This window comes from Osmia bicornis, chromosome 16 (assembly GCF_907164935.1).
Source record: "Osmia bicornis bicornis chromosome 16, iOsmBic2.1, whole genome shotgun sequence".
Taxonomy (NCBI): domain Eukaryota; kingdom Metazoa; phylum Arthropoda; class Insecta; order Hymenoptera; family Megachilidae; genus Osmia; species Osmia bicornis.
In genome coordinates this window covers 3,089,576-3,108,284 of record NC_060231.1, presented here as the reverse complement: position 1 = coordinate 3,108,284, position 18,709 = coordinate 3,089,576, and the positions used below count along the sequence as shown (strand labels likewise).

Below are 18,709 nucleotides of genomic sequence, written 5' to 3'. Positions count from 1 at the left end.
AGACATGACTGAATGAATATAAATATAAATAATTGGTATGATTATGTATCAAATGCAACCAGTAACCAATGTAATAAAATAAATAAGACTTTTCTAGACGTGCCCAGGTCGTTTATTTTCATCTGTTCTGCCGCTTCAACATCCTAAAAATGGTTATACGCGTGTTCATAATTGTTACATCATATGAAACTCATTGCTGGAGATTATGTTATCGTCATTCTTAAATAAACATGTTTTCTGTTATATTTCTTTCAAAGATTAGTGAATAAAAAGGTAAAGGGTATTTCTAGAAAAAAATTACAAATAAATGCAGCGCATCTTTTATTAGTGCAGTATTAGTGACTGTTTTCATGAAACTACAGCTGGCATCAGGGCCGGCCCTGAGATTTCGGGAGCCCGAGGCAAGCTTTGAAAAAGGGCCTTCACATCGTATGACATAAAAAAAAGTACCACAAATAAAATTTATTAATATAATATTAATATAAGTTTTACAACTGCTTCTAATACAATTTTTCGAATAAAAATATTACGTGCTTTCATTGTCGACCAAATTCCTTTTTTCCATCCATTCCAAAACGCATATTATCCTCTCTCACCAGGGCCGGCCCTGAGATTTTGGGAGGTCCTAGGCGGGCTCCTTCACATATATGACATAACAAAAAGTTAAAAAGTCGAATAAAATTTATAAAATTAACATTAAAGCTTGTATAACTAATTTAGATTTGCATTTATATCGATTAATATTCAATTGCATTCTTAGACGCAAAATTGTCTTAAAGGGGCCCTAGGTGGGTGCCTAGCCCCAGGGCCGGCTCTATTTCTCCCCCACTACTTGTCCGTTGTCCATGTATCACATCCTTCTCTTTCCCCTACTGTCAGGGGCGTATTCTTTCGCTCCGATCCACATCCCTTTCCCTAAAACAGCTAAGTTACCGATACAAAGTGAACTCGCCTTAAAGATTCACAAAATAAACGAACTCTCGACTCTCGCCATTTTACTTCAGACGATTTGGAGTATCGTACGGCACAACAACGTAAAAAAATGTCTGCACCAAGAGCAGTTTTCCAACAGTGTCTGAGGAGTTTCAGAACCACTGCAATACGTAGAAGTGGTCATGACGATCCTGAAGGTTTTCCCGGTTCTGTAAGTAAAAAGGAAAACAAATAATATATTATTGCATAACTGCATTCGCATTGTGACTTTTTAAAATCAAATTATTTATTGGAATCTGGATGTCACAAATCAAGCTCAGATTCCTTGTTTGAATATCATTTTTGGAAATGAAATGTGTATAACATAATAAAATTGTTTTTTGCAGAATCTCCCATTCAGCATTCATTGTCACAGATATAAACTTCTTGCGTATTTCATTGCCTTCTTTGGAGTTCCATTTGCCCTTCCCTTCTTTGTTGTTCGTCATCACTTGGTGAAGTAAATCATGTAAGTTAGTTTACTTTTATTTACTTATTTTAATAATATGAGTTGTACAAATTTCTATTCACCTTAATTATTACCTTTCAGGTATTAGAGTACTAAAGCTAGTAAGTTATTAAACAATTGTTACCAGAACAATATGTAACGTATCCATTTGTAATAAATGAATATTAAATTACATTTAATGTTATTCAACTCTATTTCATCACAGCATTTATCATTTTTGATTGTTAATACATTACTAGTCATTTCATTTTCCATTATAGGTTATAAATTTAAATTTTAATGAAACCATTTAAAAACTGAGTGATTGGAGAAGATTTAAAAAACTGCATGTATAGCATGAACAATAAAACATTTATACAATAAATGTGTTACTTATTCTACACGATGGTAACTTTTTATTTCAATGATCCCGAATCACTTATTTCATACATAAATATGTGTGATTGGGGAAACAGAAATACATTACATATTCGTTGACATAACCTATGTACAAAACATGGGTAATACTTTCATAATTGAACTATTACTAACTACAGTTTAACATTTCTTATTTTACATAAATATTTATCATACATAATTGATTTCAATTCAATTCTGATCTTCGCCCATTATCTAACAAGATCTTATTATCATCGAAGGTTAGGCGTTCGATTGAATTAATTTAAGAATAATACGCCATCACACGCAGTCTCATAGGCGGCGATTTGTATTTCTGTTCCGTTTCGATCGTAACGCGGCGAATCAACCGCCTATCGTTTCCAGCGTTTTGCACACGTGAGGATCAGCCTTCAGATTTTATCCGGAGAAATTGTTTCAAAGTGCCGTCATTTATACAAAGTTTAATTATCAGCATGAATTGACGCTCGATCAGGCCACTACACGTAGCACACGTGTTTTTGAAAACTGAAATCTCTTCGTGTCCTTCACCGTTTCTAACCTAACTCGTATCACTGGGTAACGCGTCGGGTGTTCCGATGCAATAAAATATAAAGTCGATCGGAAAAGTCATCGAAACTCGTCTCCAACCAGCGGTTAGATAAGATCCTTCTATTAACAATGTATCAAAAACTGAAACTGGAGGTCCAGTACCTAACGGAGCAGCATCTTACCGGCTTCGAAAATTATAAAGTAAGTTTTCTTATTAGATAAGTATTCATATTTTTTTCCCCTGCAGATTCCGCTCCTATGCGTTTTTATAAATTATTAATTAATTGGTACAAAGATTGTAATTTGTTAAGTTTCTTTCAGAATGATTTATGAAATTTATTGAAGAACATTCTGAAATTACCTTTACTAATGTATTCTGTTTGGTAATTAAATACCTGCAGTTTTATGAATGCACCAAGAATATCCTTTAATAGGTTTTCAGCAATGTTTTGTAAAAAGAAAAAATTAAAAACATAGTTACTAATTTATGTATTGGATTTTTTACTCTGAAACTCGTTTAGATTGATATGCATTTATGCTACATAATTATAGTTTGTATTTGTTTTATATTATATAACATTTATAATTGTATGCATTGATAATCTAAGCAAATCATGCTTACTATGTTATTTAAAAAAATGACTGGTATTAATACCGGTTAATAACTTCTAGTGTCCGATAGAAGGTAATTCCACAAATATTATAGTAAATTTGTAATAATTATGTTTGCAGTACAACTCTGTGGATACGAGTCCTCTGAGCGTTTATATTATGCACCCATTTTGGAACAAAGTTGTTCAGGTACGTTTCTGTTAACTGTACATTAACGAACTTTCTGTTTGACAATCTGCCTTTTTTTCAGTATTGTCCAAAATGGGTTGCTCCGAATGTACTAACCTTTTCTGGATTCCTTTTCACCGTCTTCAACTTCACAATGTTCGCAAGTTACGATTATTATTTTTATGCATCCAGTGACGATAAGCCACAGTATCTTCCTATACCGCGATGGGTCTTTGCTCTGGGTGCATTTAACGTCTTTATGGCATATACACTTGGTAAGTGGTATTCAACTTGCCCATCGGTGTATAATAATTTTGTGTTCTTCATAAAATTTCTTTTATAGATGGTATAGATGGAAAACAGGCGCGACGTACACAAACTTCTGGTCCTTTAGGAGAGTTGTTTGATCATGGGTTAGATAGCTGGACGACTATGCTTATTACTGTTTGTATGTTTTCTGTATTCGGCAGGACAGATCACAGCGTGTCCCCATTGAGAATGTATTTCATTCTGTGGAATGTGTTTATCAACTTCTATTTGACCCACTGGGAAAAATATAACACCGGGGTATTGTATCTTCCCTGGGGATATGATCTATCTATGGTGGTAAGTATTTTGCGTAGAATAAAGTAGAATGCTTTTAGGTATATTTCATCGCAATCAACATTATTTACAATCATTTAAAACTTTCAGGGTACCACTATAGTGTTTATTATAACGAGTATAGGAGGGCATAGAGCTTGGAAATTCGTACTACCAGGTGGTATATCAGTTGGAGTGATGTTTGAGTTGTTACTTTATGTTACTGCAATTGTATCTAGTTTACCTGTTGTCCTCTGGAACATATACAAGTTAGTATCAAAGCGATTTCCATTTAATCGTAAGGTGATTTCAATTTAACCTAACACGTTTATTTTTATTTTCAGATCGTACAGGGACAAGACTGGTAAAATGCGAACATTCCTAGATGCTATAAGACCTCTGATACCTTTAGCAGTATTTTTTGTAATCTCAACAATCTGGGTGATTCATTCGCCTAGTAATATTATAGAGAAAGATCCTCGAATCGTTTTCTTAATTATAGGAACGATTTTCTCAAATATATGTGTAAGATAAACAAAGAATTGATTAAATTATTAACCAATTTAAATTAATTAAATTAAAATATATAATTAGTAACAATTGATTAAATTAAGAATACATTTTACTATTGAGAATTGATGAAATTTGAAATTTTCAGTGCCGTTTGATCGTTTCACAAATGAGCAACACCGCGTGCGAGATGCTGTCGTGGATATTGTTCCCTATAGCATTTGCAGCAGTTTTCTCGTTTATCTTGCCAAGCACAGATCTGGTAGTGACATATATTGTTGCCATTCTAGCTTTATTAGCGCATATACATTATGGAACTTGTGTGGTAAGGATTCATTACATTGGCTAACCTTTTCGCTACGGCGGGGCAATCCTAACGCAGACGCACTTAAAAAATAAAAATAACAAAATAATAATTTTGTAATATAAAATAAAATAGAAATTAAATAGAAGAAATCGGCAACTATAGAAATAACAATGTAATAATATTCTGCTCTACCAAACTTAAAAATGAATGAGAAATTCTCCCTCTAGTAGGACAGGTGACTATAGTCACTGTTAGTAGCGAAAGGGTTAATCCAGTTTTCTTCAAGCAGAACACATTGTATTAATACATGGTTTTATTTCAGGTGCGTCAGATGTGTCGTCACTTCCGCATTCATACATTCCGCATTAAAGATCGTGCCGATTGACTACTTGCCGACGATACATGTTAAAAACGAAGATTAAATTATAGCAAGCTACGAACTACTGAATACAGAGCAGACAAACGTAAGGCAAACAATATAATAAAAATATCAGAAACTAAGACGGTATAAGAAAAACTATTTCAAGTATCAGCTATAAATGCATCAAATCTGAATAATGGGATACTAATCAAACGTGTTGTCATCGCTGATCGCATATCTCAAAAACGGTACCTGTTAAGTAATTTTATTTATTTATTTGCAGAGGTAAAATCCTTTAAATTTACTGCTGTGATATAGTTACAGAATCATCTGTTAGTTTCTTTCTTACAATCCTTTGCATATATCTATGGATATCTTACAGAGAACTACCCAAGTGTTGCGCTCACTTATTAATGAAACTTTGCCACCTTGTAGAGCTATACCCCGTTTTGTGGGCAGATGGCTAATTGTTTAAAAGATATTAACAATTAAAGTTAGTCACTCCTTACATTGAGAAGTATGACAGACTCACACATACAAACGGTTAGCTCTGTGGTAAAACGCTTGACTCGCAATCTAAAGGTTCACGGTTCAAATCCATGGTTCCCAAGTTTTTTTTTTTAATTATAATTTGTCTCTTTTTGAATAACTATTACATCTGTGCTATAATCATTGCATTTATTAATAATTAATTACATACACTGCAATTTTTATAGAATTTAAGTTATTCAAAACAGAATATAGAATTTTAGTTTAGAATTATACAGAATTTTAGTTATTCAAAAAGAGACAAATTATCAATAAAAAAAAAAAAAAAAATGGGAACTAAGGATTTGAACCGAGGACCTTTAGTTTGCGAGCCTCGCAATCTGAAGGTTCTCGGTTCAAATCCTTGGTTCCCAACAATTATTTTTTTTTTTTTTTTATGATAATTTTTAGGTAATAGTTATTCAAAAGGAGAGAAATTATCATTAAAAAAGAAAAAAAAATGTTGGGAACCAAGGATTTGAACCGCGGATCTCTAAATTGCGAGTTGTATGTGTGAGTTTGTCATACTTCAGAATGTAAGGAGTAACTAACTGTAATTGTTAATATCTTTTAAACAATTAGCCGTCTGTCCCCAACAAGGGGTATAGGCGTGTTCAGCTCGACGAGCTCTACAAGTTGGCAAAGTTTCATTAATAAGTGAGTGTAACACTTGGGTAGTTCCCCTGAATATTTATGGATTCATTGATTTTTACGTTGCCTTTTTGTGTTCTGTTCGTAACTCTTTACTTAGCTTTTTTCTTTTTTTTTTTTGTAAGACGTATAACATCTTGTCGTTCATGGATTTCGTTTTTAACATGTATTGTCTGTTTAGTGAAAAATCGAGCCTGCTCAGTTTTATTATGTGACAGTCTTTTCCTTGTCTAATGGAAAAATATTTTGCATTGCATAAAAATTCTGAGTAAGCTGAAGAAATAATTTAAAAGGGTAGAACTTACGGGACGTAATGTTCATTTCGCGTGAGAATGCATGTGTGTGTTATTGTACTCGTTCGTTAATTGATATCCTTAAGCTGAAAGTTTCTCCAATTAATATACATTGTCATTAGTGACAGTGATAATGCTGTTGAAGATAATCATACTAAAAAGTCAATTCTTCATTCCAGAAAGAACTGTAGACTTTGTATTTGTATCACGTAACAAATGGCCCAAGAAAATATTAATTAAATTATTTTTTATTTCGTGTACATTAGGTGAATTGAAAATTTTTCATATTGTAAAAATAAAAATGTTTTTTCAGAGTTCAGTGAGATAGTAATGGATTGAATATATATTGTATTTGGCTAATTTAAATGTTCATGGATTTGTGTTGATTGGGTATGTTTAAAATTATCTGCATTAATATGTTTCAGATAATGATACCAATTAAGTAATTTCCATACATGTGCATTTAATACGTTACTAGTCTATTTTATATCATCAGAACGTATGTAATCTTACAATTAGATATGAAAGTGTAACATATTATACTTGTAACAAAAAAAAATGTTCATTTTAAATATTAAGTAGAATTAAATATTAGTAGAACTAATCACATTTTTGTAAAACTTAATGTATGTACATACGTAGTTTCAGCAGGAGTATAGCTACATTATGAATAATCCTGAAATGGTAAATTTTGTAATAACCAAAATGATTATGAGAGATCTATGTAATTCTATTTATAATATCTTTAAATGTAATTTTACGTTTTAAGTATTTAATGTTTTTTTTTTTGTTTCAGTGTAACTATATACCAGTTTATTGTTTATTATTGTGTATTATTTATAATTTTCATCATGAATTCTTCGCGTAGAATGTAATCAAATATTCTTTAAACTTTGTTCCTGCCAAAGATATTAAAAAGATTTTATGTAAAGTGTATTTTATTTACTTTAAAAACTATATATACTTATTTTTAATGTACTTTCATTTCTATATTTGCGATTACTATTCTATGTACATACATACATAATTAAATAAAAAATAAATGTTTCCAAAGACACAATGAAATTCATATAAACTTGGTACATAGATCAGATACAGATATAAATAACAAAGTATCGTCTTTCATGAGAAGTATTGTGCTTTCACTTTTTCTCTGTCTTCAGGTAATGGAAGCGCTGGTTGAATGTTCCGTATTGTCCTATCAGTCACTACATGTTTCTAAAATATTCATAAAATTCATATGCTTTTGATGATGTAAAAATTATAACAGATACATGTAGTTAAATACATAAATTACCCAAAAGGTTTTGCAGGTTTTGTAATTTTCAAAATGCAGTGTACATTTCTCGTAGTCATAATTGTTTTTATCTAGACATTTTAAACTTATATTATGTTCCTGAAACAGTGTTTTTATTATATGTAAATAAATACATTAAAAAACAGAATAATATAACCTTAAAAAATTAATTATTAAATTAGACCTTCCAACAAGGGTTTTCAACTTCTTGATTACGTGTAAATTGTTTCCTTGCATTAAGATTCTGTTCAGCTCTTTCTTTGAATTTACTCATATCGTTTTAATTTTACAATTAAATGTATAGGTTAACTGGCGCTGGAGCATTATTATCATAGCAGTGGCTATAGATAATAGTGACTACTATCTATAGTCACTGATTCAACCCTTCTCTCAAGACTAGATATGACGGATTCACCGCCAAACCCGGTGTGGCCGTCAGGGCCCCTCGCGTCGGGAGTGGGGGCAGAGATGGGGTATTGGACGGGTTATTGCAGGGACGTATCTATATGGTGGCGCAACTACGGACTGGGCCCTAGTCACTATGGGGCGTAGTGTTAACAGCGGGAAAACAGCATAAACATTCATTACCAGACGGACGGACTACGAGGTTTTGGTAAGCTACTAAATAAGTTATATTTAAATACAAAATGGCGTCTAATATTGGTGGAGGAGCTATTAAAATTATGCAGGGTGATTAAGGTACCGGGTGCGACCCCCGGCCGTACCACCTGCTAGGCATCCCAAATGGGCAACAATTTGGCAGGCGTGGAGGGCTCCGGAGTAATATACAGGGTGATCCTCTCGCTAGTGGACTCAAAGGAAGTGCCGCCACAATAGCATGAAGTGTCCCAAGTCCTTTTTCTGTCATCGATACCTTTTCACGGACACAGCTACAATATGCACCCCCGTCGAGAAAAGGGCTTGGGTCCATTCATAACGGCGTGACGGCATTTCCTTTGAGTCCACTAGCGAGAGGATCACCCTGTACATAAGGTCCCAGAGCCCTCCTTCAGCGCCGGTGTTGGTCGCTGTAGGGTTTTAGTCAGTAGGAATCTGACACTCCCCCCCCCCCCCCCCCCCCCCCCCCCCCCAGTGGTCGGTAGGGGGTCTTATGCAAGATTTCTCCATGTTAAAAAAAATATATATTTACAGCCACCGATTCCAACAAAGGTAGTTCGCTGCGGCATCGTTATCAACCGTTCGACGTAGAACAAAGTGAAACATCATCAGTCTTATAGCGACCGCCGAGGGGTGCAGATCTACCTGCTAAACATACATACCCTTAGTTTATTTTCTGCGTTCATTTAATTTGCTGTATTTATCTTCTTAGCTTATTGAATAAACTCATTAGGAAGACGAACGTGTTGATTTTATTACTCCCGTGTGCACCCTTTACATCCCTGCTTTCTTTACTCCTATATCACCCTTACGCTGAGAAGTGTTCCTCACATTCCCGTATGCCTAACATCCTGCTATACTTTACACCTTTCTATTCCTTACACCCTTCAATCCTGTAAATCTCCCTATCCCTTAAATGTCTGTTCCTCTTACAACCCTGCTTCCCTTATAGCCCTGCATCCCACAAATCACTCTGTTCCTTACAATCTGCGGTGCCTTAGATCCTTTTATCACTTACATCCTTGAATGACGCTTTCCGCGTCCGTACCAGCGCCCTCTGGCGGCAGAAAAAGGAACTAAACCATGCAGAAATTTTGGCCCTCTGGCGGCAAAAATTCGAACCAAAATCTCGACCTCGAATCAGCGCCCTCTGGCGATAGAAAAAGGAACTAAACCATGCAGAAATTTTGGCCCTCTTGCGGCAAAAATTCGAACTAAAATCTCGACCTCGAATCAGCGCCCTCTGGCGGCAGAAAAAGGAACTAAATGTCGCAGAAATTTTGGCCCTCTTGCGGCAAAAATTCGAACTAAAATCTCGACCTCGAATCAGCGCCCTCTGACGATAGAAAAAGGAACTAAACCACGCAGAAATTTTGGCCCTCTAGCGGCAAAAATTCGAACTAAAATCTCGACCTCGAACCAACGCCCTCTGGTGGTAGAAAAAGGAACTAAATCTCGCAGAAATTTTGGCCCTCTAGCGGCAAAAATTCGAACTAAAGTCTCGACCTTGAATCAGCGCCCCCTGGCGGTGGAAAAAGGAACCAAATTTGTAACAATTTCTCACTCAAAAAGAGCTTACAGCGATATAAGGGATGCATGGATCTAAGGGGTGTAATTAATGCAGAGATATAAAAGATACAGGAATATAAGGGATGCCGGGATGTAAGAAATGCAGGAACACGAGGAATACAGGGTTATAAGAAGTGCTGGGATGTAAGGGATGCAGGGATACAAAGGATACGTGGATACAGTGATTTGGGGGTAGTTCTTGCGAGGTCCATGAAAAGAATGAAAGAAGTAAATAATTGTAAAGGGAGGCCTAGGTTCATAAGAGTAGGAATAGGATAAACAATACCTGGAAAGGGTGGTCCCCCCGGGGCCCATAAAGAGAAATAAAATAATAAATAATTAGGCAGCGTGGGTTTGACCCAAAAAGGTGGATGAAATAATTAATACCTGAAAAGGGTGGACTTTAGTCCATAGGGAAGGATAAAATAATAAATAACTGGGAAAAGTAAGGCGGGACTCATAAGGAAAGATAAATAATAAGTAAAAGGGTGGGCGGCAGAGGTCCAGAAGAGAGATAAAATCATAAATTTTGTTCCTCTTTGATGAGCTTGTTAATAAGCGGAAAAAATAAATAAAGCAGATTAAATAAACTTCGAAGGGAAATTAGAAGTATATGTATGTTTGATAGGTTGTTCCGCATCCCTCGGCGGTCGTTATAAGACTGTGGAGGTCGCACCTCGTCCTAACGATAAGTTAAACTTTTCATATTGGGAAGTAATTACTGTATATTATGTTTGTAGTTTATTAAAGATCAAACAGTTGTTTTAGATATAAATAACTGAGAAATGATAGAAAAATTTAAGTCAATTAAATAAATAGCTGAGAAAAGAAATTACGAGCATTAAATAAATAACTGAGAAATCAAATTGGTTAAATTAAATAATAACTCTGTTGCTTTTTCCAAATAACTTAGTTAACCAAAGTGGATGAAGTGAATACAAGTTTGTCAAACAATTACAATAATAATAGTTCAATTTTATGCTGCTTTGGGGTATCTGGGACCCCATAAATCAAGTCTCTCAAAAACAAAGGCATGTCCAGTCTTCTACATATGTAGTCACTGGTCATGGCGCCGGTAACGCCATCTATTAATAAACGACGGAAACGTCTCAACCAAGAGGTTCTACCGCTCTCAGATAGATGGCGCCGCGGCCCAATTTTAAAGATAACGCGGGCAATTCAATTTTATACTTAAATTGTAATTAGCGTGTTAATTTGTAAACCAATTGTACAGAAATCATGATCATGTCCTCCTGTTTATACATATATTTTTTCAATCACATATTTACATATTAATACAAAAACAATTTTTCAACATGCACAATTTTACAAACAAATTTTCATTATTATATTAGCTCCTGGGTAGTTCCTTTAAAAAATATTTAACTGTTCATGGAAGTATCTAAAATAGTCTCTGCTTACAGATTTAATATATATCTCATATTTCTTTTTAATATTTATTCAAAATCATCATGTACTAATGAAAATTGATTTGAAACCGTTACCGTTTGTCGTTTAAAAGATAGTGAATAATTACATTTACTAATTTCATCATGTTCAAATGTCAGCTATTTCTTTATTATATAAAGTACTTAACTAATATCTCTTTCAACATTTACAAAGTTTTCATTTGTAGAGTTTAAACAATGAACTAACATGAGAAAGAAGATAAATCACGTAGACAGACGAGTTAAATATCGTTAACTTATCTAAAGATAATAGATACTATTAATTTATATTTGTTTTATTTTAAATGCTTGTAAATTGCAATAACGGTTTATGAACTTTGAAATTCATTTGCTTGTGTTTTGTACAGATAATAGAAATTGTTCCGGCGACAATATAACACTTTGAAATTTACATTATTTGCATGTTCGACCGATTCTCACATATTCATTAAATTTAAAAAATAAAAAAGAGCATACAATAACAATATTAACTGCAGGTACAGGAACACTATACTGATGGAAGTACAGTGCGCTATTCTATGTTCAACGACTTAAATATCGCACAATTGCATCTGTAACACCGATGAATTATTTTATCATTTTATAATTATAATTCAAGTATCGAAGAGAAAATAATTACCTCATCTTCGTAGAACATTACTACTACATCTGCTCAGTTTATGTGTTCTCAAAATTCTGTTGCACTTTTTGCCATTTAGCTACCATACTAGACATCTCTTTATGCTTCTTACTAATACCAACTCTCGCCTGAAATCACATAACAAGTTAATTTTCATTAATTTTCATTGAACAAAGCGTTGCTTACCTTTTTCCTCTTCCTCTCTTTCACCGCAATCTCAGCAGGAAGAGGTTCCTGTTCTGTTTCTAATTTTGTCTCCTCCGCAGGTACAGAGGAGGGTTCTGCTATTGTGGTATCTGGTCTCTGAGGAGTTTTCTCCGGTCCAGTATTTTCTATACGTGCTATGTCATTATAAAATGAATCTAAAGCAGACACCAAAGACTCCTTGGCTGTTTTAACTGGTGGCTTCTCGATGATCTTGTGGTTTGTATATATTGGAGTGTAATCAGGTATTAGCTGAATCGCAGGTTGTACACTGTGTTTGTGTGGAAGTACTAAGGCCGCTGGCTGTTCAACAAACATACAAAGTTACAGAAAAATTAAATAAAAATTTCCCTTCTCTCAGAACTTACAGCGTGTAGATGCTGATGATAAGCTGGGTACTGAAGATAATGTTCTTGTACTATGGCCGCTGGATGACTTAAAATAGGAACTGTTGGATCCCTTGCTGTTGCATCGTAAAGAGCACTGCCTTGTGGCTGCACAGCACCGTATATAATTCGTTTCAGAGCAGTTGCAGGTATCTCATACGGTGCTTCTGTTAAATCCACACCTGGTGGTAGCGGCTCTGCATTGGTCACATTCACAAGGCTCGTTGGCTGAGGAGATAACAAAGCTGAAGAATGAGAGGGCGCAACAGAATCTTCTAATTTCACTTCAGTAATTATCGTTCCCTCTGTAACAGAAAATATATATCTGAATCTATATTTTAATTAAAACAGACAGTTTATATAATATGGAATTCACCTTCTCTAGGTCTCTGTTTTTTACTATCCAGTTTGTCGTTGCATTTATCCTGTTTCCTTTTGTCCCTTTTCAGATCCTCTGCGTATATTTTTGGAGGTGGGGGTGGACTTGGGTTTGAAATCTGAGGTGGAGGTGGAGCTTCGATATCACTGTTCCTTGGAGCTGTGGTGTCCTGGCTTGTCTCATCGCTTTCTTGCAATTTCTTTGATTTCAGTTTCACTCCTTCTTCTTCTACTGCAGCGAAGAAACAACAGTGATAGTACATCTGATCGGATATGAAAGATTGATATTAATAAATATATTTACCAGGTAAAATCATCTCTTCCTGTTCTGTCGGAGGAGGTGTTGAGCAAATCTCCATTTCTTCTGCACCACCTGCGATGCCAGTGTCCGGATAGGTCCATTGGGTAACTCCAGTAGTGGTGTTCTGGTAATAATATCGCTTATGTGACCTGGAAAAAATGGTCAGCAAGGAATATAATAAAGTGAAGGGGACAATGAACTTACTTGCATGTTTTGTTTTTTTTCTCTTTTTTTTTTTTTCTTTACATTGACAAACTTTCGAGGGACGTTACTCCGTGAAAGGAAACGTCCTCCCGATTTCTGAAGCAACTTATTAACTAAAAAACAGTTAATACTCCTACCTGCGACTCGGCGTGCCGTTAACTCAGCGAGACCCTTTTATTACAAAAGGATTAAGTGTTACTTAGCGGTATACATAGAAGGCGCTCTCTTCCGCAACACGATCATCGAGATTACGTCGACAACGTCTGCGTTACGCTAGCGAAATTAAGCGAATTGATTATGCGTGTACTGAGAGTGCAATAATCAGGGTGACATTTTTTCCTTCTTTTCTTTTTTTTTTTTTCAAAATAACGACGACGAGCACTCGTACAGAAACGGAATGGCTTCGATTGATATCACATTTGAACACATATCGTTGTACGTAAAGAACAGACAACTTTTAATGGAATGTATTTAACAAGAATATCGAATGACGATCATATGTACAGAGAAATTATAACATGAAACGTGAAACATTTACGTGAGAAAAAAATATAGTATATCACACGACATGGTAAGATTATCTAGAATATTGGTGCTTTGTTTTCTTTCAACTAACAGGTTTGCGTTAAACTTATTCCCATGTTTCAATGAACTCTTTCTGACGTACACTGCTTCTGTTTAAGCTCCAAGTTCTCCTGCGTAACTTGGTCCAAGAGCGACTTGAGTTAAAGGTTCTGTGCTTCGTTCAAACATTCAGTACTTCATCCAGATATCTTCTTAAGGTTCATCTATTCTCTTCAACACTCGCGTATTCAATTTTATTTCTCGATATTCACATTTAAGGTGGTTGCATTCTTAATCAAGCGTCTTTTGCAATTGTTCCGTACACTTAGCTACAAGTCTTTGGTTTCTATCACTTCATCTTTGTATTATTCGATCACTGATTAGCAGTTTTAACGTTTATTAATTCTTCCATATGTATTGATTGTTTTAAATATTGAACACATATTATTTTAAAGACTGCATTCTGAACACAGACCTATCTTGGCTATCGTTTAACATAAATAACGCGATACTGTTTAAAGATACATTTTATGTACAAATAAAACCTGTGTTTCAATGCAATTGAGTTTAATGCAAACGCTCTTAATGATCCTACAAATTTGACAAAGAATTGGGTAATTTTTTTGCTCTGAAATTGATAAAATCAAATTGATTAAATGTTTGTTACAAGGCATTCAATTTGCTTGAAATTGCTTGAAGTTTTATGATTAAACACAAAGACACTGACAAGAGATATTAAGAGAGTGAAAAATAAAATATGGAAAAAAAGATATTTGTCAGGAGAATTTGAAATAGAATTTCAAGTAAAAATTTCAAATAAAAAGCTTTCGATTACCATTAACTGACTTGATACAATGGTACGTGCAAAGATTATTCCCGGAGACTTTTTTTTTTTTAGAATAATGGCGTGTATAACATACGCGATGCTTTGTATGGAACGATTCATGTTTATTGGTACGAAGTAATACATAAATTTTAGATGGTATACTATACCTATCCCATTGACAAAGCCATCCAGGTGGTGCTGCGTCTTGTTCCAAGCGTTCCAATTCATGACTAGTATCAGACAACCATCTACGTAAGTAACTTTTTTCTAAGTAACCTCCTTCCCATGCAATACACAGTGTCTGAAATCCAAAAGATAATCGTTAAACCTTATACATCATATTTTATTTTCAATAAGAAAAACTTCATTTACTTGTAACTGTATAGACATCATTTGAACCGGAGACACACTTGGCTTTCCTTCTGACAAGAATTTCAATTTCTCAAGAACGATTTGTGATAATAAATTAACTTCTCCTTCATCTTCTTTCGACTCGTTTGACGTTTCAGATGATACGTTTGCTCCTTCCAGTGTATTGTTCGGTTCGTCTTTGAAATTCGCTGCATTCTCTGTTGTATTTTCGCTCGTCGTATCGTTATGCTCTCGGTGATCGGTAATAGGTTCGTCGCACGAATTTGATTCCTCGCGTTGCGTCTCGGCTTCCGTTTTAGTCGATTCGCTCTCATCGACTGTTTTCGTTTTTGAAGGTGTAACTGGAAGATACATTACAATTTAATATTGAAATGATATTTATTAATATACGGGGTGTTAAAAAATTCTTTGAATACCTCTACACCGTTGGACAGACAATGAAAAATCGAAGCGAAAAGTTCTGTAGCACTTTTCGGTGGGATCAGTAGTTTAGCCGCGTTTCGTTGTTGAAAATTGACCAATCAGCGCGCAGCTTGAATGGCACGCATGCGCAGTAGGAAACTAACCTCCTCTGCCGCCGAGCAAGCTAGCGGAGACTCCCCACTGCGCATGCTTGCTATTCAAGCTGCGCGCTGATTGGTCAATTTTCAACAACGAAACACGGCTAAACTACTGATCCCATCGAAAAATGCTACAGAACTTTTCGCTTCGATTTTTCCTGATCTATCCAACAGTATAGGTCTTCAGGGAATTTTTTAACACCCTGTATAAATATACCAATATTCTTACCATCAAATGCGATTCGCTTTTTTCTTTGAAAGAATTTACTCCTTCCAGATAAATTATCAAGAAATTTGTTTGTCTTTTGCACGTCCTCCTCTGCTTTTACAGCAGGCTCTTCTTTGCACTCTGGCTTCTCTGATACCTGCTCATCCTCTTGATCTTGAGTACTTTTCCTTTCGCTACTGCTCTCGTTATCAGCACTATTGATTAAGACAATTGAGCTTATCGTTTGACTCTCGTCAAGCACAATTTTACTCGACAGAGGCGTACTTTCTTTGACATTGTCGGTCAAAGGAATTGGAAACAAAGCTTTCCTTTCTTGTTTAGTTTCAGGTTCCTCTTCGGCATCGGAATCTTCGTCGTAACCCGGCACTAAGGACACACGAAAGTCTAACTCGACGTCGGTATTATGCTTGTTGCTACTTTTCTTTACAAAAGACTCTTTCGCTGTTTGATTATCATTGTTAGTTTTTTCTTCAGTTTCCTGAGTTACACTTTGTTTTACTTGAGCTTTTAAGTACTTAGTTTCTGTATCTTCTGTTGGCTTTAAGTCTAACGACACTTCTGGCTTTTTATACTCCACAGTGTCTTTATTTTCATAATCAGGAGCGGAATTTTGGGGAACCGTCGGTAGTTGAGGCTGTATTACCGGCGTTGTCGAAGGATATGTTTCAATGTTTTTTGCTTTCACTGTTGAACCTGTACTGGTTGATTCAGTTGCAGAAGGTGCTTTGTTCTTAGACTGATTATCATCTGGCGTATCGGAATCACTTTCGTCGCTTCCATAGGACGTTATCATTTCTATCTTTCTAAAATGTCAAGTTATCGTTCTCTTAACTATTTCATTACAATCAGATATAATAGTATTAACATTTCAGCAGCATACCCATCGTCGGAGTCGTTATCCATAGTGTCAGATGTATTCGCGACCTCCTGATCAGATTGAGCCTCACGTTTTTTAGCAGTCTCGTTGCAAATATACCTATTGCGATTTCGAGCCACTACTTCCCTCGGTATCATACCTTCTGGTATGTTTTCTTGAGATTGTTGATCTAAAATTATATATATGATTCATTAAAAGGATCATACTTAGGCATTTGAAAATGAAGAAACATTTATGCAGATATAATTACATGTGACAGATGAGAAATCAACCCAATGGGACTCTTGCAACTGTTTCATGATAGAACTTGATTTAACGTTGTTCTTCAAATACCGTAATTCATCTGGCATTTCCCATGTTACCTCGTTAGTTTCAATATGCCAGTAATAAGGGTACCCTGAGGATTCATCTAGACATTCTCTCCACACTAAACGGTAAACAAAAGTTTTGAAAATTTGCACATTTTCATCATTACCATACTCATAACAAATCCTTACTTAGCGCTTGTTGGTTTACGTGGTTTGTTTGGCATGTATTTGAATTCACAGACGGATTGACAACGGATTCATCTGATACTGGTTGTTTGGGAGCAATAAGTTGAATTTCCTATAAATTAGAGGTTACAAAATATCTTGCATACATGCTTGTTAACCCTTTTGCTGCCACAGTGGCCCCATGGGACCAGTGCTTGTCTTTTCATTTGGGCCATGGTGGTCACTGGTGGCAAGATTGTACCATTATTTTAATACATTTCACAGTTCTTTACCATTATAAAATTTTTAATATGAAATTTCTGGTCCACTGTTGCAAGTTCAAATATTTGCGTGGCAGCGAAAGGGTTAAGTACAAAATTGTGATATAATGTAAACTAACCTTGAAAAAATTATTAACCTGATCATCTAATTTACAAACATCTTTTTTAGATTCTTCGGTGTCACTATCCGAATTATAATGACAAAGTATGTTTGCCAAAGAATTGGCAGGTACATTTTGTCCACAGTAATCGTTACTTATTTGCCTGCGTTTATCTGAGGCAAATGAAAAATTGTTAATTATAGAAAGTTAACCGTATGCATGGTTAGAAATAAATCTCTTTACTTTGTACATATTCGCCATGAGAACCAGAATGCGACTGATTGAGCTCTAAAACAGGCCTTCTTTGACGTCGCTTCATAATAAAACATAAGTTAACTTGTATATGTCCTATACACTGGTGATATCTGAAAATGGTATAAATTAAACTAATTAAAATATCGATATTACATTAAACTGTGCTTGATTCGTTGAAATTGATCAGTACTGCGAACTCTACGTACACATAAACTGAAATATCTTCTTATAAATATGTGAAGCCACTTCATAACCTCAATATACAAATCTGCTTAACAATTTTAATAATTGAAGAAAAGATTAAATAGTAAACGTTTCAAGAATAGTTATTCAACAAGATGTTTATAAAAATGCAACATTGTACACTTGTCACGTTTTCTAAAAAATTTCTGAAAATCTTAAACATGAGAAAAGTGAGATTACATTAAATCATAACGACAGAAGACATTTTCTTTTTTTGAACTACATATCGATCACTAAACCTAATTTTACTAGCTGAGCAAACTGCGCTAGTTTTTTAACCGCTTCTGGTGCCATCTAGGGAAAACAGTTCTAAGCTTTATCGAGGTGATTGATAATGTAGGGAAATTTGAAAAGGTCAGCACTTTCGATCTGAAAAATATAACCACGAAAATAATTACTTATAACATATTTATTTATAATGTTTTAATAATATACTTCTTACCGCAGACATGTATTTATATCATATGGCAGCATAGTATTATGACATTGTATAATATACGTGA

The 18,709-nt window shown here is 34.9% G+C and overlaps 4 protein-coding genes and 1 long non-coding RNA gene across 6 annotated transcripts; 3 read left to right on the top strand and 2 right to left on the bottom strand.

The window, feature by feature from the left end:
• The first annotated feature begins 924 nt into the window (after positions 1 to 924).
• Positions 925 to 1,615, top strand: LOC114879750 (cytochrome c oxidase subunit 7C, mitochondrial-like). The gene is made up of 3 exons (XM_029194993.2): positions 925 to 1,144; positions 1,320 to 1,441; positions 1,523 to 1,615. Exons 1-2 carry the CDS (start codon positions 1,043 to 1,045, stop codon positions 1,434 to 1,436), a joined length of 219 nt encoding a protein of 72 aa, XP_029050826.1. The 5' UTR covers positions 925 to 1,042; the 3' UTR covers positions 1,437 to 1,441; positions 1,523 to 1,615.
• A 100-nt stretch (positions 1,616 to 1,715) lies between these two features.
• Positions 1,716 to 5,593, top strand: LOC114879748 (ethanolaminephosphotransferase 1-like). Its single transcript, XM_029194990.2, has 8 exons — positions 1,716 to 2,569; positions 3,101 to 3,169; positions 3,231 to 3,423; positions 3,492 to 3,754; positions 3,842 to 3,999; positions 4,075 to 4,255; positions 4,389 to 4,565; positions 4,870 to 5,593. Exons 1-8 carry the CDS (start codon positions 2,498 to 2,500, stop codon positions 4,930 to 4,932), a joined length of 1,176 nt encoding a protein of 391 aa, XP_029050823.1. The 5' UTR covers positions 1,716 to 2,497; the 3' UTR covers positions 4,933 to 5,593.
• A 1,739-nt stretch (positions 5,594 to 7,332) lies between these two features.
• LOC114879749 (coiled-coil-helix-coiled-coil-helix domain-containing protein 7) lies at positions 7,333 to 8,139 on the bottom strand. The gene is made up of 4 exons (XM_029194992.2): positions 8,052 to 8,139; positions 7,862 to 8,018; positions 7,678 to 7,776; positions 7,333 to 7,598 (listed from the first exon to the last, which is right to left on the bottom strand). The coding sequence occupies exons 2-4, from the start codon at positions 7,949 to 7,951 to the stop codon at positions 7,503 to 7,505; spliced, it is 285 nt and encodes a 94-aa protein (XP_029050825.1). The 5' UTR covers positions 7,952 to 8,018; positions 8,052 to 8,139; the 3' UTR covers positions 7,333 to 7,502.
• A 66-nt stretch (positions 8,140 to 8,205) lies between these two features.
• On the top strand, positions 8,206 to 9,033 carry LOC123988622. The gene is made up of 2 exons (XR_006830259.1): positions 8,206 to 8,290; positions 8,830 to 9,033. It is a non-coding gene; the product is annotated as an uncharacterized LOC123988622 (long non-coding RNA).
• A 2,387-nt stretch (positions 9,034 to 11,420) lies between these two features.
• On the bottom strand, positions 11,421 to 18,420 carry LOC114879765 (formin-binding protein 4-like). 2 transcript variants are annotated; one of them, XM_029195011.2, is made up of 15 exons: positions 18,170 to 18,420; positions 17,952 to 18,073; positions 17,727 to 17,881; positions 17,351 to 17,459; positions 17,104 to 17,280; positions 16,857 to 17,022; positions 15,977 to 16,779; positions 15,188 to 15,528; positions 14,983 to 15,116; positions 13,225 to 13,370; positions 12,919 to 13,152; positions 12,525 to 12,847; positions 12,139 to 12,459; positions 11,953 to 12,080; positions 11,421 to 11,884 (listed from the first exon to the last, which is right to left on the bottom strand). In XM_029195011.2, the coding sequence occupies exons 2-14, from the start codon at positions 18,025 to 18,027 to the stop codon at positions 11,991 to 11,993; spliced, it is 3,075 nt and encodes a 1,024-aa protein (XP_029050844.2). In that variant the 5' UTR covers positions 18,028 to 18,073; positions 18,170 to 18,420; the 3' UTR covers positions 11,421 to 11,884; positions 11,953 to 11,990. The 2 variants fall into 2 exon arrangements, with proteins under 2 accessions (XP_029050844.2, XP_029050845.2); XM_029195012.2 differs by having other exon boundaries at positions 12,919 to 13,149.
• Between the last annotated feature and the right edge of the window lie 289 nt (positions 18,421 to 18,709).

Excerpts from the sequence above, each read along its gene's own strand:
- LOC114879750 (XM_029194993.2), top strand. The coding sequence starts at position 1,043 with ATGTCTGCACCAAGAGCAGTTTTCCAACAGTGTCTGAGGAGTTTCAGA. Across the intron at positions 1,145-1,319 it reads CTGAAGGTTTTCCCGGTTCT|AATCTCCCATTCAGCATTCA; the intron begins GTAAGTAAAAAG and ends TGTTTTTTGCAG.
- LOC114879748 (XM_029194990.2), top strand. The coding sequence starts at position 2,498 with ATGTATCAAAAACTGAAACTGGAGGTCCAGTACCTAACGGAGCAGCAT. Across the intron at positions 3,170-3,230 it reads TTTGGAACAAAGTTGTTCAG|TATTGTCCAAAATGGGTTGC; the intron begins GTACGTTTCTGT and ends CCTTTTTTTCAG. Across the intron at positions 3,755-3,841 it reads GATATGATCTATCTATGGTG|GGTACCACTATAGTGTTTAT; the intron begins GTAAGTATTTTG and ends TAAAACTTTCAG.
- LOC114879749 (XM_029194992.2), bottom strand. The coding sequence starts at position 7,951 with ATGAGTAAATTCAAAGAAAGAGCTGAACAGAATCTTAATGCAAGGAAA. Across the intron at positions 7,777-7,861 it reads TTGAAAACCCTTGTTGGAAG|GAACATAATATAAGTTTAAA; the intron begins GTCTAATTTAAT and ends ACACTGTTTCAG. Across the intron at positions 7,599-7,677 it reads AAACCTGCAAAACCTTTTGG|AAACATGTAGTGACTGATAG; the intron begins GTAATTTATGTA and ends TGAATATTTTAG.
- LOC114879765 (XM_029195011.2), bottom strand. The coding sequence starts at position 18,027 with ATGAAGCGACGTCAAAGAAGGCCTGTTTTAGAGCTCAATCAGTCGCAT. Across the intron at positions 17,281-17,350 it reads CGTAAACCAACAAGCGCTAA|TGTGGAGAGAATGTCTAGAT; the intron begins GTAAGGATTTGT and ends TTTACCGTTTAG. Across the intron at positions 12,460-12,524 it reads ATCATCAGCATCTACACGCT|CCAGCGGCCTTAGTACTTCC; the intron begins GTAAGTTCTGAG and ends TTTGTTGAACAG.